This window comes from Pantherophis guttatus, chromosome 2, assembly GCF_059756535.1.
Source record: "Pantherophis guttatus breed Tessera chromosome 2, ASM5975653v1, whole genome shotgun sequence".
Lineage (NCBI taxonomy): Eukaryota > Metazoa > Chordata > Lepidosauria > Squamata > Colubridae > Pantherophis > Pantherophis guttatus.
This window is the reverse complement of record NC_142064.1, coordinates 217085284-217105466: the sequence shown is the minus strand read 5'-3', so window position 1 is coordinate 217105466 and position 20183 is coordinate 217085284. Positions and strand designations below refer to the sequence as shown.

The window sequence follows — 20183 nt, the reverse complement described above, 5'->3', positions numbered from 1 at the left end:
AGACAATATTTTGAATTATTCAATTGCGAAAATCTCCAGACTCTTTCATAGTTTAATAAGTTCAATGTCTATAAAGATGAATGAGCATTGTCTCACAATTCATTATTGAAAAGTACTTTCTATTCAGTGTCAGATATGTAACATAAGTGAATATATTGCTATCTTCATCATATTTCTTTCTCAGAAGCCATGCTAGACCAAGATTAACAAATACATTCATTTTTTTAAAAGTTAATTTTAATTAAAATGTATTTACATAATTAGATCAGATAGCAATAAGATGGTAGTGTTAAAATTTGATTGGAAAGCATAACAGGAACAAAGCTGCTTAAAATGCAGATCAGGTAACAATGTAATTGTACTTTTTAGTCAAAAAAGAACTGTCGGTCAGCTTAACTGGCAGTCTGATCTTGCACATTGTTAAAATAAATTCCAAAGAATTAACTGAAACTTCTTTGCAAAATTTCATTAAAAATTAATTAGTTCATGTTGGCCTTAAGCATAATGTAGCTTAGCATGGTATGAGACCAAAGTTATGGTCTAGGCACATTTAACCTTTAATGTTAACAATAACATTTAACCTAACATTTAAAATTCTAAATTGTGCTTATTATTGCCAGTGGTTATTTATCTATGGATGATGCTCCAGACAGCAGGGGGGAAAAATGCTCCAATGGTTTGCTGTTTTTATGCTCCCTGGCTGATGAACTATCCTCTGTAGGAAGTGGCTGATGCTTCTGGGTTTTCATTTTGCAAAAAGAAAAAAAGAAAAGAGCCATGACAGCCTGATTTGAGGTCAGAGTTACTACTTATTCACTGTATTCCAATGACATACTGGACTTTTGATGAGCTAACAATCACATCTTAGCCTTGTATTTTATGTGAACTTAGACTATGGTTTGGTATGTCATGCAGTGTTTTAAAAAGAAGAGTTGAATAAGCCTATTGTGTAAATATTGAGTTAAACAAAGCATGTGAACAAAGCTCCTTTGGTGGTGGTGGGTTTTGTTTTTGTTTTTGTTTTGCTATGGTTTGTTTTAGTGATGAAAAAACAGTTGAGAAATAATGGACAATCTTTATTCCATTCCAGATGACATAGGAGTTATGATCAGACCAAGCAAGCATAATAAGCGGCATCTAACATGGGTCTGCTTTTTAAACATAATTTCAACCATGAACCCAGCTTAAATGATATGCCAAATCTACCCACTGCAACTCAGAAAACTAGACAACCACGATTTCTTCATTTTAAAAAAAAGGTTAAAATGAACCATAACTTACAATAGAGTAGGGGAAGTCAAATCTAGATTTATGTATTTAGCTGTCCATCTCTGATGTTCTGGGTGAATAATTTGTGAAAAAGATAAATGGGGCCTTGTTCTTTCATTTTTCCCATGTAACGTAGACCAATCATTTCCTATAAATCTTGATAAGACAGAAATAACTAAATTTAAAAGTGATGTGAGATACTTCTTCGTATTCTTTATGCAGTCTGTTTAAAAAAAATAAATTGCCAAAGTTACTATTTAACCGTTTGTACCTATGTTGCAATTATGATAGATAATTTGCCTATATAATATATTTTGATGTAAGCAGACCCTGAACCTGCAGGAATAACGCTAAGAAGATGATGATTTATAGCTTGGCTCTAGATTTTATGAAAAAAGTGTAGAACCTATATAAATGTTGTACTACTATGGCCATAAAATCAGAGTTTACTTTCTTCAGACATTCAGATGCTTTTAGCTTCTACAGTACCTGCAATGAGGAAGGAGAATTAGTTGCTCCTCTATTGTTCAACGTATTGTCGTCCTGTATGAAAATAAACTGCACCAGAAGAACTCTTTTGTTCCTACAGGCTGTTCCTGTGATTTAGAACCCTGATATTGTAATCTAATATTGCTTGCATGTTTAAGCTGTTAACCATCCATGACTGACTGACCTAATCGCATTCGTACAGCAGAGCAGTGCTCACTGTGGTTGTGCAATGATCCAGATTTGAAGGAGAAAAGATGATTTGGACTGTGAAGAAATACCCAAGTTGTACCTATCATCAGCTTCTTAAAAAGGAAGTAGCTGTTCGATGCCACAAAAAAGACACACTTAATTTCTAGAGATAACAGCATGTGCATTGTACACATCTATGTGTGCTCCAACTCACCTTTCAGAATTCAACAATCCTAGTGCTCGTGAGATGTTGACAACTATCTTAACAGTAGTGTTCAGAGTTTTCTCTCATTAGAACTGTTGGACAACTGACTTTTGATGTGTTATGTGCCTATATGTAATGTTGGTGCTAGTTCCTGCTGAGTACAGGTAGTCTTCATTGGTGGGTTTCAAAAAATTTTTACTACCGGTTCTGTGGATATGACTTGGTGGGCATGTCAGGAGAAGGATACTGTAAAATCTCTATTCCCACCCCATTCCAGGGAAAGGTTACTGCAAAATCCCCATTTCCTCCTGATCAGCTGGGACTCGGGAGGCAGAGAATAGATGGGGGCAAGGCCAGTCAGAGGTGGTATTTGCCGGTTCTCCAAACTACTCAAAATTTCCGCTACCGGTTCTCCAGAACTGGTCAAAACCTGCTGAAACCCACCTATGGTAGTCTTGTACTACAGGTGGTCGACTTATGACCATGATTGAGCCCATCATTTCTTTTAAGTAAGACATTTGTTAGTAAGTTTTTCCCCATTTTATGAATTTTCTTGCCACAGTTGTTAAGTGAGTCACTGCAGTTGATAAGTTAGTAACCCGGTTGTTAAGGGAATCTGGCTTCCTCATTGACTTTGCTTGTCAGAAGATCACAAAAGGTGATCATGTGACTTTGGGACACAGCATAAATTTGAACCAGTTGCCAAGTATCTGAATTTTAATCACATGATCATGGGGATGCTGCAAAGGTCATAATTGTGAAAAACGGACATAAATCACATTTTTCAGTGTCGTAACTTTGAACGGTCATTAAACAAACATACATGTCGAGAACTACCTGGATTGGCTACATGTTATCGATCATTTGTCCTGAATGCACAGTACAATAAATGAGATTGTGTTATTGGATTAATTTCTTATAAAAGAATGATCTACCAGTAAACCAATTCCCTTTGGTAAAAATATGCATGTTTGTAAGTTAGAGCAGATAAACATAGTTTTGGGCAATTACTGGAATTGAATCTTAAATTTCTTATATAATTAACAGTCGTGGTAATGCACGATTCAGCCAAAATGAAGCAACTGATATAGCAATCAATCAATCAATCAATCATCACCTGAGAATATTTAGAGAATTCAGGAAGTATAATTAGGGTCAGTTCATTCAACAGTCTTTTCAAAAATGTGAACAGGTGTTAGTATTAATTCAACCTGTCAGTATCTTCAAGCATATATACGTGTGTATGTATGATTTATGTGTGTGTGTGTGTGTGTGTGTGTGTGTGTTTCTATTGAGACACCTTTATTTCTTTATCAGCGAAATATAAATTTTATATCTATCTATCTATCTATCTATCTATCTATCTATCTATCTATCTATCTATCTATCTATAAAATATTTTAGCAATTGTCTATCCACTGCAGGATGAAGGCCTCTTCCACATGTTTCCAACCAATAGAGTCCTGGGCTTTCTTTTGCCAATCAGGCCTGCAACACTTGCTGATGTGTGTGTATCTCACAATGTTGTATGTTTTTTAAAACTCTTTAAAGATTGCAGGCTGCATGCATTCCTGGACAGCTAGTAATGAGGCCACACACAAGACCCACCCACCCCCCCCCAAAAAAATTGAATTTTGTTATTTATATCCATTAACGATATTATATATTTTATATGCGGCCCAGGCAAACCAAAACATGCCTGAGTTAGATCTAAGGGTAATGAAAGTTGGTAGAAACAGATTGGAAGGAATGAAAGATATTTTTAATTGTAAAAACGTTGTAGATTAAACCAGTTTCCAAGAAAAATCTATTACTGCAGAATTTTCCAAATTTAAAAGTGCTACATTTTTAAAAAAAAACATTGTTTTGGAATTTCATCCTTTTCACTTGAAGAAAGGATATGTACCTTTCTTCAAAAGCCTCAGTAATTAGAAATATTACAATATTTTCACTATTCTTCTAGGTTTCTAATTTTGCTGCTAGTGTAAATACTGTATTAATCTTCTGTCTGTATAAAGCACAAATCTCACAGAATTATTACATTCACTCTAGTAGTAAGACATCTGGACATTGTTTCTTGCTTCATAATTCTTTATGTGGTGTTTGAAAGAGGTTCCTTTTTCATGTAGAGTAGAAACCAACAGAACAGGAAGAACTATTGCACCAGACCTCTGTTTAATCTCAAATTCTATATGTAAAACAAGGAACGGAAATAAACTTTTAACAATCAGGGCTTCGTTTGTAGTTACTAAAGTAGGCTGCTTTACATTTTTATTTGTACTGTTTGTGGTTCTGCCCTGTAGAGTCTGCTGAAAAAGCAACGTGACGGAATATACAATTATAAATGCACACACACATGCTATATATTCTCCAGGATTGCTAATCATTAATACTATCTGAAAGTCTGCATTACAGATTGGAAATGAGAAATTTGCAGATGTGCCATGGGTACAATTATCTACTTACATCACATGACATTAGATTTTTTCAGTCTTCCAGTTTGAGGAGTAGGGATTGTACAACTAGGGTTGTTTTTAAATAATGTGTTACAACATGTTACATTTTATCTAAATAAAAGGTTATTGAATTGTGTATATATTTCAGAAGATTCAGATATATCATACTGTAACTGAGATTTTTATACATTCAAAGGAGAACAATTGATGCTTATGTTTTTCGAAAGATCCAAATGAGGTTAGGCTCTTGAAAATATATTTTGGCAAGTGATTTCCAGATTTACATACCTATTGTTCAGATGGATTGATAGTTTTCTGTTCATATAAATATTAGTTAATATGGCTAGCAACAGCTGGTCAGGGAAGTCTTTAGTTATTTAAGTAATCATTTATAAAAATGATTGTGTTTAGAGATAATTGACCAGGAACCCACCTCAATAGTCCAATCTGGATCGGTCACTGGGACCCAGATTGTATCCTGCAACATTAGCCTGGGACATGTATATTTACCTTCATTCCACCACCGTAAGTTTGTTTATTCTCTTTCATTCTAGCTATTTATTCTCTAGATCAGTATTTTGCACTTCTGACTGTGATTCCCCCCACCCCCCAGTATGCAAAATAAGTTTTAAAATAGGCAGGATGTATAGATGATTCTTACATTTTTAAGACTATGGAATGTGTTAAGACTGCAGCCCTAACAGTTTAATCATTCATCAGTATGTTAATTCAGAAATAACTCTTGAATGTTCAATGGAATTTATTCCCTGATGAAAGTATGCAATAGTGCAGTCTACAAGTCCATATTTATCATGCCTAAGATATTGAAAGCAAACTGGTTTTGCCAACTGATCAGGCACATGAGTAAGACATTTACAGAGGATATGATTAAAGTGACATTTCTTGTCAAAAATCTATCACGCGTCTAAATCTGTAGGTGAGATAACTTGGGCTTATTTTATTAGGGATCCTTAATCCTGATGCTTTCTTTAGTTTTAAATAGGTATAACTGCATTCATTTGACATGCCATCTGTGCTTCAAAAGATCAGGACCGTAAAATAGTTGCTGACACATAAATAGTTGGATTCTTTTTACTTTATCTGAATTCACATTTAGGACTAAGACACACTTTGCTAAGCAGTAGCTTGTTGAAGCATTTATAACTGACTGGATTCATATCAATAAAATATCTAACAAACCACAAAGTAGGATTAGCTATTAGCTAGGAATCAAGAGCATATTAAAGATGTCCCACCCCAAGCCTTCAGATGACTTCTTCCAGTGACTGCACTTAGATATTTTGCAACACAGGAGACAGAGTTGAATTCTGGAGCACCTTATAACAGAACATTCAACTTTCTCCCACTGTCACTTCCAATTGAATTCACTCACTCATGTAGGAATGGAACCAATGTACTGTAAAATGGTATATCACATCACTATTTCCTTGCCAGTACATGCAGATCTTGGTGAGAGATATTTCCTTTTGATCATCCAGCCAAGTTTCAGTGATGTATGCCAAGTGTGTGTGCCATGATTTCATTGCGAAAGAGGTTGGTTCATTATAAACAGATCTGATGTTTGGAAGTAGTCTGAGTCTGAGGCATGCATCAATCCATGGCCCTCTTAAAAATGGGGGCACCTTAATTAAAGATTCAAAATTTTGGCCCAATCTTTCTTTTCTTGAAATGAAAGTATTCCTGTGTATTTTCACTGCCTACCATTGCCATTCATCCTTTCATCTTTGCCCTCCTTATCTATCCAGTCCCATTCCCAATCACCCAATGTCAAATAGCAGCACCCAAACAAGATTTAATTACAGGTACAGCTAACCAACATTTTTTTCAATGTCCTACAGCCTCCCCCCACCCCTTCATCCTCTCTTTCTTCCATCTCTCCAGTTCCTACCTGGCTTTCAGCCATCTGGGTCAGATGGAACAAAAATCCTGCCTATTTCTTATTGCAGTTCTCATCCAGAAAGCAAATGGTTTTATTCTTATTTTGTTGGTCTCTTTTGTTTTATCCCAATGGTGCTTTTCCAAAAGGCAACTGGACTTTGTTGTTTTTTCTTTGAAAACATTTACCTTCTTCAGTTCCTTAGAACTGAAGAATATATGCAGTGCCCTTCTGGATCAGGCTCACAGCCCATCTGATTTAGCAGTTTATTCTCAAAGTGATGATCCAACTGTACAAGGAAGCCCATTAGCCTCTCAGCAGATTGCCTTCAGAGGCAGTCACACATATAAACCCTTTCCAGGCAGGTTCCAAATACAGGTCTCTCTAACTTGGAAAAGATTTTATACTTAAGTGATTTTTTTGATAAGTGTCATAGTGGGTGAAGCAATGTTATGTTATTTATTAGAAAACTTGAGTCTTACAAACCTACAGGATGCTAATAGTTGACTTAACACTTGACTGAACTGAAACAATCTTTGGTACCTAATTCTGTTGTGTCTCCCTCACATTCTGCCACTTATCTTTATCTACAATTATCAAATGAACAAAAAGAAAGGTTTATTTCCTTATGAATGCACATCATCTGAAACACTGTAATTAGAAATTCTTGGTAAACAAATGGGGAAAATGAGTTTGTCACACCTTCCCCTCTCTCCAGCATCTCCTTAGGTAGGAAGAGGAGTATGGACATGGCTTTGAAGAAGGGATTCAATAGCCATTATATAAGCATTCATGTAACCATGTAGGCAGGAATAATAAGGAGTGGGGGAAATCAAGATTGCCCTACCTTGATGGACAGTAAATCTCTGTCCAGTTTTCAAGATTCTATTATTATACCATATAATAATATTTCAGTAATTCTTGTGGTGTCTATTTCCTGATCTGGTCTAGACATTTCACTGCCAGTCCTAGTATCTGCTTACTCTGAGAAAATGTTAAACCAATATTGCCAGGTCAGTCTCCTCAAAAACATCTCCCAATCTGAACATCCAGATGTTTCCTATATAGGAAGTCCTGAGTCCAACTGAAGAAATGCATTACTTAGCATATCCCATGGACCCTTTGTGACTTAAGAAATTCTTTATGACTTGTGGTTTTATGATTTCCAAGAAACTGAAAGCTAGCATTGATGTTCTTGATGCTGTATGGGCAGATGTAAATCTAGAGGCTATTTTAATAAAAGCATTGTTCTTCAATCAAGTATTTGGGTCAATGGCCAGCCCAGATGCTGGCAGTGACAAATATTGATTAATATCAACAGAGTTTTTTGGATGCTGTTGATAAAATATTCTCTGTACAACCTGACTAGATTAAAATCCATTCTTGCAAGCAAGACACCTGAAAAGTGTGCAGGTTTATTACAAATGCTTGTAATAATCAGCATACTGGAATTCAGAAACTGCCATTTTTCCACAGTCAGTCTTTGCTGCTTTAGTGTTAATGGTTACCTGAAGTTAGCAATCAAGTTAAATCAATAAATAAATGCTGAACGTGACTATCCATTGTGCTCATGAAATTAAATCCAGACAGAAGGCAAGTAAAGATAACTTTATGGCTGTACAAACTATATATAGAAAACATTTTTTATGGCTAACCTATTTACCCTGATTTTTCACCTTATTCATTTATTTATAAAATATATTGGCCATAGGGTAACTTCTGATTATGTTTGTGATCACAGCCACAGACTTACAGGTCTGTGTCCCTGTAAGGGACCTCCCTGGTCCCAATTCAAGCTTGTTATAGGTATGGAAAGGAAAGTCACTGAAAGATACTTCCCTCAGAATTTTAAACCCAAATCTTAGCAAACTCCATTGCCTGAACCAGTAATCCAGTAGTCAAATTAGGACTGAGAATAACTATTTTCTGTTTCTATTTGTTTCCACTTTTGCCATTTGTCACTTTTTTTCCTGTAACATAAATGAGAAGCTGTCTTCTTTTCTTGTAGATACTGGTGCTACTTGTTCTGCTTTACCTCTTTTTCTTTTCCAGGTTCATTACAAGGAAGTAATGCATAGTGAATAGTGATCAGTTTTCTTGTCATTAGTTTTCTACTTTATAAAGTTCCTGTCTTGGGCAGGAGTTGGACTAAAATACTTCCAAAGTCTATTCCAGCCCTGTGATTCTATGTTTCAGCTTGAGTGCAGTTACTAACTCCAGGAGTGTATCATATTATAGGTATGGTCCAGATATTGATGGCTTTGATGGTGTTTCCACCATTGAGTTTGGTTCTTGACTTCTGGGGGGAAAGGGTTGTTCATAAAAATCTCTTATTAAATACTGAAATAAAAACTTCTTTCTGTCAAACCTGACAGCTGTTGACTTCATACCATGTTAACAGCATTATGGAAGTCATTTGGCCTTTTGTCATTATAATAATTTAATTAAACTTGTATGTTACCCTTTTGTCAATGACTTCTTCCCGGACTTTATTTTTAATTCCCTAGTGTAGATTCTAGTGTACATTCCTGAAATTCCTGGTAGTCCCCCCTCACCAAGAATTAACTAGTTTAACTTGCTTAGCTCAATGAAATGGAATGTGTAGATGATCTTGGGCCCAAAGGAAAGAGATGCTGCCTAGGAAACAATCAGCCGAGAGAGGGAGGAGTCCCCAAGGAGTTAATGGTCAGAGAAAGAAAATTAGGAAGGACCTGTCCTAATTGATGGAAACCTGCCCTAAATGGAATCAAACTTGCAAGATTCAGTTAATGTACTTTACAATAAAGTCAATGTAACTTATTTAGTCATGTTTCCTGCCTATTTATTCAGAAGGCTGATGCTTTCTTAGATTCACAAACATCAGCTAGGTATTGCTACTAATTGCAGTAAAAAAAATATTTTTACTTTTTTGAGTCATTGGACTAGTTGCAGTTTTCATGGCAAGATTTTTTACATAAGTGGCTTGCCATTCCCTTCATCGTACGGCTGAGAGACAACTATTGGCAAGATCAACCAGATGGCTTTGTGCCTAAGGCAGGACTAGATTCTTGGGTTCTAACCTGATGCTTTAAGTACTACAGGTAATTCTCACTTAATTCATTCTGTTTGAAGTTACAATAGAGCTGAATGAATGAGAGTTAAGATCAGTCTTCAAAGTTGTGGACATTGCAGCACTCTTGAGGTCATGTGACTAAAATTCAGGTGCTTGGAAGCCTCCACATTTACAACTGCAGCTTATAAATTTAACTCCCCCTACCCACCTTTTTCCTCTGGTCTCTGCCCTTTTGGCCTGTATTCTACCATCACTTATCTGCCATTCTCTCACTGATCTCTGTTGACCTTCACTGTCTTGATGCTGACAGCAAGGCTGTTCTCCTTCAAGAAGGCTGCACAAGGCCTATGAAAGGGAACAGCCTCAGCCACAGCCAGATGTGCCTCATCAGCAGAGGGAAGAAGAGAGTGAAGGTCAGCTGAAGGTCAGTAGTAGAATTCAGGATGACCAAATGGGCAGAGATAGATGAGATAGCTGGATTTGGGGAACTGAAGTGGAGGCGAGCATGGCAGGGCAGGACAAGTATAAGGTCCTGGCCTAATGAACTGGGACTACTGGAATTGCTGCCACTAAATAGTACAGTCACATGGTATTTTACCTAATAACTACTTCAACTTCCAAACAGAATTAGGGTTGTTAAGCAAAAAATACCCATAAATTGGCTTTCACAGTAAATATCATATTTTTTTTACTAGGGACAGAATTATAACATTGGAAATAGTTATTTAGGCCATGAAATCAAACGTCCTGCCCAATGCAATAATTTAAATTAAAGAATTTCTGACAGCTCATATAGATAATTGGTTTTCAAATTGTTCTTAATGTTCAGAAGGTTTTCTATTCCTTCCTGTAACTCAAATCCATTGTCATATTCTCTGGAATGATGGAACACATATCGTAACCAACCTGTTTGTGACACACCCCCAGGTATTTGAACAGTTCTGTCATACCCTCCTTCCACACTCCCACCCACATTTCTTCCTATGCAAAGTGAAACTTTTTCACTTTTTTCAATCCTTATTCACATGACTTGGCTTCTCCTCCTTTGGCTCATCTGTGGAACTTGTGGGTAGTGCTCAGAAATAGAAACAATAATTGAAGTGGGGTCTGATCAATGCAGAATTAAATAGAGCTATTACTTCTTGCTGTGAAAACTATTCTTATGTTAAAATGCCTAGAAAATCATAATTCAAAATGTTCTGATCTTGAAATGACTGCCTTCAGTATTCTGGCATGAAGCAACAATGTTTCAAGAGTTTTGCTTTGTAAGAACAAAATTTTGTGTCATTTATTTGATTTATATGGTATTTTACTGTTCTGGTATAAGATTAAGGCAATTCATATATTTTTTTTAAAAAAAAGCTGACATACAGTATAAATAAAAAAACAAAATAAATCAGCAATTTTATTGGCAGAAGAAATGCATCTTTAGAGATTGTTCTGTGAAACAAAAATGTGGCTGTTTCGAATAGCTTCGTTTGGAACATCCCAATTCTGAGCAATAGCAATAGCACTTATATACCGCTTCATAGTGCTTTTACAGTCCTCTCTAAGTGGTTTACAGAGTCAGCATATTTCCCCCAACAATCTGGGTCCTCATTTTATCCTCGGAAGGATGAGTCAACCTGGAGCCTGATGAGATTCGATCTGCTAAACTGCTGGCAGCCGGTGATCAGCAGAAGTAGCCTGCAATACTGCACTCTAACCACTGCGCCACTGCAGCTCATCAATATGATTAGATGGTTATTTTAAAGCTTAAGGTTATGTTGCTTTTCCAAACTACTTCCACCCAAGCTAATAAAGAACCAGGGAGCATCATGCCCCTGCTATTATTGCTTTGTATGAATGAGGTCATACAGGAATAAGTTAAGAAGAGAGGAAGAAAAGCTAAGAACATGACTAGGCAAAGGACTGTGATTCTTGGCTGCCAGCCTGCCTATTATTGTTGTCTTCTTAATTGCTATGGGGAAATTAGAATTTATTTGGATTGCAAATATATTGTGCTATGATTTATTTTGCAGGTAGGTAGTATTTGTATATATCGTATTCAGATACTAATGCTGCTGAGTAATTCTAAAGAGCACTAGTATAATGTTGGTTAGGTGCTTTTTTAAAAAAAATTCAGGAAGCATTCTGAGAATTAATATTTATATATTGAAATAAAGATGATCTCAATTGAAGACAGAAAGGTACAGAAATTTGATAAGATTCTAAATTAAATTGTGTGAGAAAAGCTATGGGGATTTATTTTTACAGGTAGTCCTCAACTTAAAATCACAATTGAGCCCAAAATTTCTGTTGCTAAGCAACACAGCTGTTAAGTGAGTTTTACCCCATTTTATGCCCCAGTTGTTAAGTGAATCATTGCATAATTATTAAGTGGCTTCCCCATTGACTTTGCTTGTCATATGGTCACAAAAGGTGATCACCTGACCTCAGAACAATGCAACAATCATAAATAAAGGCCAGTATCCAGATTTTGATCATAGGGATGCTACAACAGTCATAAGTGTGAAAAACGGTCAAAAGTCACTTTTTTCAGTGCCATTATAACTTTGAACGGTCACTAAATGAATTGTTGTAAATTGAGGACTACCGTATTTGATAGTACTTAGCATGGATTACATTTATGTGTGTTTCTGAAATGAAAAATAAAGGAGGAACAGCTAATTGTTCCTATTCTTTCTTATGGTAGGAATGCTTTGAATTTTGTTCTGATGAAATACGTAACCTAAAGCTATTTCAAGTGTTGTTTCATCAGAACAGACTAAACTTGAAATGACTTGCCAAAGAGTTTCAAGTAGTGTTGTTTTGTTCTGTAGGAAACAAAATGGTTTTTAATTTTGTGCATAGCAATCTAGGTAGTTCTCGCTTACCGACATTCAGCAACTATTCAAAGTTGCAATAGTTCTGTAAAAGAAGACTTACCATATTTTCCGGTGTATAAGACGACTTTTTAACACATGAAAATCTTCTCAAAAGTTGGGGTCGTCTTATACGCCGGGTGTTGTTCTCCTGTAACCAGGCAGACCAGCCCGAAAGGCTCTGACGAGCCTTAAATGGCTCTGGCGATCCAAGCTCTGACGATCCCAGCTTTGCCTGCTAATCAGGCAACTCAGCTGGGAGCGCCAGAGCCATGTAAAAGGAAAAAAGTTTTCCCCCTCCAGCTTGCTTACCTTAGCTGCTAGTTGCAACACTTGCCTTGCTTCGCTTGCCTGAATCCATTCCATCAGCAAGCCACTCCCTGCCTGCAATCAAGCAGGCAGGGAGTTGTGGACTTCAACTCCCAGAATTCCTCAGCCAGCAAAACAAAGCTGGCTGAGGAATTCTGGGAGTTGAAGTCTACAAGTCTTAAAGTTGCCAAGGTTGGAGACCCCTGTTCTATTGGGTAAGTTTTTCCCCCTTTGGGAGCTTTAAAAAAAATAGTTAATTGGGGTTTTTTTTAGTTGTTCTTTTTTAGACCTAGCCATTTAAAGTTTAGAAAGTTTTAAATTTAGTTTTCATATAAAAATAAAAATAAAATAATATTTGTGCAGCTTTCTGAGATTTTGTGTGTTTCTGTAGTGTTTCACTCTAACTACACAAACAATCAAAATCTCACAAAGCTGTATGTGGAATTTTGTGTGTGTGAAGTGTGAAAGTTGTTTTTTTGGGCTTTTTGTGGCTGTGTGAGGTTCCTGCTTGTTGCAGGGGCCATTTTGGGTCTAGCACAGCTGCTTTTACATTGTGGGTGAGCCAGTTGATGTTTTTTAATTTTTATTTGGTGTGCGTTGGAAGAGGGGTAGTCTTATATGGCGAGTATAGCCCAAACCCTATATTTTAACAGGAAAAGTCGGGGGTCATCTTATACGCCCAGTCGTCTTATACGCCGGAAAATACGGTAATAACTTGTCCTCAAAGTCATAGCCATTGCAGCATCCCCATGGCCGTGGGATTTCAATTCAGGCACTTGGCAAGCAGCATATATTTACAATAGTCACAACGTCCCATTCTCATGTGATCTCTGTTTGTGACCTTCACAGCCAGTTTCAACCAACCGAACACAATGGGAGAAGCAAGCACACAAATGTTAGTTGTAAGTGGCAATTTTCAGTTGCATGGCATCACACTTAACCTGCAGTGATTTCTTTAATGACTGTAGCTGGAGCTAACATCAGAAGACATATTGTAGTCACATGACATTTGCAACGCATTGCTTAGCAACAGAGGTTCCCGTCTAATTGTGTTTGTTAAGTGAGGACTACTTGTTATGCCAATTTCATTAGCATACTTTGCACAAGTCATCTTTTCAAAGCCGCTTCACAAAGCATCAGAAAAATTATAAAAATTCCTCGTGTTTTACAGCTGTTAACTGAACATGAAAAATGGGCTCATCTTGTTTCTATAACGCATTGCTTAATTGGGGGAAATGACAACTGACTGCTCTCTTTGTTCCAGCAGTAATAGCTGTTCTCACCATCACAGAATTCTCAATTTCCAAAACTCTTTGCTATCAGGACTAAAATGCAAATGGTTTCAGCAGTTATAATTGGTTTATAACTCCCAATATTTTTAATATTTTAAATAGGTCTTCCACCAGACCAGAGGTTGCTAGCATAGATGCTATAGAACAAGATAACCGTCAGTGTTCACAGAAAGCTATTATTCAAGCCAGATCATCACAAATAACACGGCTCACAAGTATTATTTTGGCTGAAGATGTTTGTAAGTACTCTCTCTTTCTTCTCTATTAAGATTTTATTAGGACTAAATTTTAAGCCCTTATAGGATTTCTACATCTATATACTACTAAAACTCCTGTGTCTGTTTGATTATTTGCAACCATTTGGATAAAATGGGGAATCATAGAGCAACCATTTTTGAATCAACACACTTCAAATGGGCTAGTTTACAGAATGTATTCAAAATCTGTGACCCGTGATTCCTGTGGGATTGAAATTTGGCCATGTTAAGATAAATTCAGTGCTGTACATGTAACAGCATGTATGAAGTGCCCCCTTTGGACTGTAAAAATGCCATCTATCTGTGGTTGCTTTGCCAGTGATTTCCAATTGTGTGCATGCTCATGTCTCAAAACACAGCTCAAAACACATGCCTCAAAACACAAGATCCAGGCTATCTATATTCGCTTGCATGCTCCAGTTCAGTTCGTTGCAATGTAAGATTATAAACCCACAGGGCAGTGAAGGAATTGGCACTCTTAAAGTCTGTAGAGATTCTCAGCCATCCAGGTCATGGTTTTCCCAAAGGTGCTTTTTCAGGAGGCAACTGAACTTTTTTTTTGTTATTTGAAAAGTTTGTTATTTGAAAAGTTTCTCATCCTAGAAACTTCTTCAGTGTGATTGGATGGTGGGGAATGGAAGGATTTATATTCCTTGCAGACAGCTGGTCATTTGCATCCTTTTAGAGGGTTATTGAAGCATGTGGAGGTTTATCTGTGTCCTCAGGGTCACCTGAGTAATCCTCCTGATTCCCATAGTCTGCAATTTTTCTCTAGAAATCCATTCCTACTCCCACATCATTCAAAAGGTGTTCATCCTAAATTATATCGCTAAAAGTCTATAGAGATTCTCAGACACCCAGGTCATGGTTGTCCCAAAGGTGCTTTTTCAGGAGGCAAGCGGACTTTCTTGTTTTTTCTTTGAAGACATTTCACTTCTCATCCAAGAAGCTTCCATTCCCCACTATCCGATCAGAGCTGAAGAAGCTTCTTGGATGAGAAGCAAAACGTCTTCAAAGAAAAAACAAGAAAGTCCACTTGCCTCTTGAAAAAGCACCTTTGGGATAAGATTATTCTTATATAGAAATTCTAGACAAAATTCCTGCACAGCATGGTAGGCCATAGTCATAGTCCTAACCATCTAGAGGTACTGTGTTACAGAATGCTGTGCTAAACTGCTGACTATATTAAAGTTCAGTGTTCACTGGATTAGTAACAATGTTTTCTTCTTTTTCATCAAGTCACTGGCCAGGTCCTTCGCTGTGATGCTATAGTTGATGTTATTCATACTATTCACATAGTATCTACAACAAAGGAATTATATCTGGAAGATTCACCACTGCAGCTGAAAATTCAAGCCCGAGATTCCGAAGGTATCAAATGTATCACAGATTCAACATTTTAATCCATAGAAGGATAGCACTTTGCTTTTTCATGTGTATATTTGCATATTGCTGATTTACTTTTGTTTAGATATCATTAATACTCTAAGAAAATTTGTCTTACTTTTCTGGCATTAAAAAATATGCCATGAAAATAGTGAATTACTATTATGCAACCTTGTATACCTGTCCATTACACTTACTCATTGAAATCTCTTTTCTCTATGATACAGTATATGAGAAGCATCCAACCTTGGCAACTTTAAGACCTATGGACTTCAACTCCCATAATTCCCCATCAAGCCATGCAGGCTGGGGAATTCTGGGAGTTGAAGTTCAAAGCTCCTAAAATAGCCAAGGTTGGATACGCCTGTACTATATTATTACATATTAATGATCTTAAATTATTTTTCCTTAAAGGTCAGGAAGTGACATATAGGGAACATTTGTAAATATTCTCCAGATATATGAGAATTAACTTCCAGGATAGAAATTCTATGTGTTTTATTCCAAACAAAGTTGAAGGAAGATGGTTTATATCATGAAAACAATCAGAGATTTAAATTTTCCTAAGATTTATTGTGGCAACTTGTGCTGAGATGTTTGTGATGAAGTTCAAAAACATTAAGCAATTATTTACAGATAATTCTCTTTTGCAAATAAACTATCTTTAGGCATATCATTTGCTTCATGAATCACAACTGTGACGAATATCAAGGAACATTTATTTTTAGAGTAAATGAACTTTCTGCATAACTGTTTTTATCAGTAATAGGGATATTGCTAGGATTTTAAAAGCGAAACGTAAGTTGCAGAGGGATATATGCATTGGATCATGATATTTGATCATTTGGTGTTTGAAGTCAGATTGGGATCATTTATATATAGTGTCTATTGAATAGAAAATGTGCTTGCAAATAATTAGCTGCAATTTCACTTTCTGTGGCTGATGAGGCATTGACAGTACTACTAAAAGAAGATTGTTTCCTTACCCTTTCTAATTTTCCCTAGTGCCATTTTAAATCTTTCCATTAAAAAAATCAAATTTCATGTTATGTATCTGATATTATTATATTTATAGTAATAGTTTACTTCTTGTATTATATTTATAGACTATTTAATATGGATTTGTATTTTCTATGAGATAAATGAATTGTGTTCTGCCTCTATTCCTCTTTTCCCAGGTCATTACACTTAGTCATGTTGCCAACTGCTCCTGAAAATGAGTTTACCTGATCATTTTATGTGTGTGCAGTTCTGCTTTATTTTCATTGTAATTCCCAAACATTGTGGTTGTGCATATAGTTTGACAAATGAAGGAAAACTGTCTTTACATTCTAACGGTTTTGATGTTCCATTATTTAAAGGAAACACTTTTAGCACACTGGCAGGACTTGCTTTTGAGTGGACCATTGTGAAAACTTCTGCAACTAATGAATTCTCAGATTTCCATAATGCACTACAGTAAGTTTAATTTATTCAGTTGTTAATATGTGCATAAATGTAGACTTGTAGGTAAATGATTACATTTGAAAATGGTGAACTTTTTCCCATACTTGTGCTAGCTTCTTCTTTTGCCCCTTTACCTACATAAAAAATAAAACTCAGTCTTATTCTCTCTTCTTTCTCTTCCTTTTATTTTTTCTTTTGTTTTAGATGCCCACAACTTTTGTTACCATGCACATCTGTATATGTGTTTATGGTAATACCCAAAAGTGCTTTTTCAAAAGGCAACTGGACTGTCCTTGTTTTTTCCTTGAAGATGTTTAGCTTCTCATTGAAGAAGCTTCTTCAGTTCTGATAGAGATTGCAGAGCTTTTAAAATAGCCAGATATAGTTATTTTACAAGAATATTTGTTTAAAAGGTATGGAGGAAGTATTTATTTTTCTAGAGTTCTACAGATGCATTTCCAGATTCCCACTATATTTGACTGTATTTTTCCTTGCCTTCATACATTTGTCTTTTGAACGTTTTATTAAAGGCCGGTTAACTAGTCTAATTATAGTTGATGTTACGAATTCACAGTTGTAATTAATTGCAGTTCCTACATGAGATGGATATTTGGGAATCACTCGCCAAAGAGTTTTTGAGAACAAACTACAGAATTTTCATGAGAATATACTTGTCTCATCTATCTGGTTCTAACTAATAGTGCTATATTGTTGCTTTCATGCCAAGCACTCAAACTTGTCCAATTAGTATATGCTTATGTTGAAAACTGTAAGACAAAGAAGCACTGTAAAGTATTATCTGTAATTTTAAAAAGTCATTCTAGTGAAACACACACACACACACACACACACACACACACACACACACAGTATGTATATCTGGTGGAGGCAGGATAGAAGTGGCATTCTCTGCAGGATCTACCCTCTTGTAAAATAGCTTATCTGCAGAAGTAGCCCAGCTATCACAATAGGGACTCTACTTAGACTTATTGAGTGGGCAGATTAAATTCTGAATAAATGTTTTGAAGATCCTAAACTATATAGGGCTTTATAAATGCTAACAAGCACCTGATAGAACCTAGAAAAATACTGGTAGTCAGTGCAGCTCATATGAAATATGAGTGAAATATGACAATAATAGTTTTATCCCATTATCAGACGGATAGAAGCATTCTGTAGAGTATTCTGTTTCAAGGGCAACCCTGTTAAAGCAAATTACAATAGTCTAGTTGAGAGATGCATTAATGACTATACTCAGTGCATCTTCTTCCAGATAAAATCAAACCAGATGCATCAGCCAGAGCCAGGCAAATTGTTACAAAACCAATTAGCAAAATTGGGAATTTCTATTGACCTCCCCATTATTGATTTATCTATCTTGAATCAGGTTCATGGTTATTAACTGTACAAAATTGTATAAAATTCCATTGGATTTTTACATTCTCCACATAGAAGAGACAAACTTTTATTGTTTTGATGATTTTTTTTAATGTTTTAGTTTCATCTGTTTTAAATGCTGTTTGGATTTTTTTTTTTTTAACTACTGCTTGGGTATTTTTCCTTTTAACCTTCTGGTGTTTTGCTATGCCTCTAGTAGTTTTGGAGAAGTTTTAATTGTAATATTTTAAAATAAGTACTATTAGTTACCAACGTATTACATTTATACAATTTTCTAATTTAATAAATAATCTTGGAGGAGTATCAGCTCATAAGGACACAATGTTTTTTTTAGCTAACATACACTTTTAAAAAAAGCAAAAAAAACCCAGAAGAGATGTATTAGAATTAAATTAGATAAAAAGGTGAATAAAATAAAGTTAAAGCTAGTTATTATAAAATAAATAGCTTGGTAATGACATTGAGAATATTGGATATTTTAACATTTGGAAAGAGTGATGCCATCATTCAGATCGTATTGGATTTATGGAATTATTGTTTAGAAGTCAGCTAGCAACCAGTAGAGATTCTTGAAGGAAACCAGCATCTTTGAAACTTTCATCAACAATTCCAGAAAATTACCAAATAAATGTGATATACCAGCCACTCTGAACTTTAAATTCCATTTGATTATTTCTAGATAACTCTGGGTCTGTGGACATGATTTTAAATATATTTTCATCCACATCTAAAATAACTTGGGTTTTGATCAATTTTTAAACTATATTTCTCTCTTTTCTATTCATCTTCCTCCTGAAGTAACATTCAAAAGAATTTTTAGAAACACCAAGGATCCTTCCACATTTGTTCTGTTTTGGTAGATATATAACACACAAGATAGTGTAATATAATTTAAAAGTATTAAAACAGCTTTCCATAATGACTACATGGTTTGGAACAAGGTATCTTAGACATTGCTTTTCTGAGTATATTCTGCCTATCCAACCCCGATGAAAAGAGAGTGCCTGCTGAATGTCCTGTTTTATCAGCAGGTATGACAAGAGTCAGGTGAGTTGCCTCCCTTCTTTTGGAACACAGTTACTTGAGGCAAGAATGGCCGCATTCTTACGGCCTTTTGTGGAATAGTTAAGCCAGGATTTTCTGAAAGGCTTATTTGATGGTTAATCAGCTACAGTAGAAAAAAATTCAATTTCATTAATGTTTGCTATTGTTTGCATTTATATTGTATTTTATTCTATTGTGTTTTGTACAATGTTTATCATTATAGTTTCTGGAAGGAACTGCTTTATCAGCCTTATAAAGAAATAATATTAATATTTAAAATAATTAACATTTCTAACAGAATTCTGAAATTTTCTGAATCAACATATATACCACCGTCATATATATTAGAGATGGAGAAAGTTGCAAAACAAGGAGATATTGTTTTAGTATCTGGAATGAAAACAGGGAGTTCAAAACTCAAAGCAAGAATAGAGGAAACTGTGTATAAGGTAAGTTACATCTAGGTGCTACATTTATCATGGTCATTTCCCAGCCAATATTTTTCTTCCTTTATGGTTATAGTCCTTCGATGAAACTAAAGCGATACCCATTAGTGTTATACCTATACTTATTTATTATTATTTAGTGCATGATGAGAACATGACAAAATAGAAGTAAAGGCACACACAA

The 20183-nt window shown here is 35.7% G+C and overlaps 1 protein-coding gene across 1 annotated transcript in view; it reads left to right on the top strand.

The window, feature by feature from the left end:
- Positions 1–20183, top strand: part of NUP210 (nucleoporin 210) — a 93205-nt gene that overhangs the window by 5063 nt on the left and 67959 nt on the right. Inside the window, exons 2-5 of the mRNA XM_060688355.2 lie at positions 14125–14261; positions 15519–15650; positions 17027–17123; positions 19852–20002. Of these exons, the coding sequence (XP_060544338.2) occupies positions 14125–14261; positions 15519–15650; positions 17027–17123; positions 19852–20002 (517 nt within the window). The remainder of the gene's footprint in view (positions 1–14124; positions 14262–15518; positions 15651–17026; positions 17124–19851; positions 20003–20183) is intronic.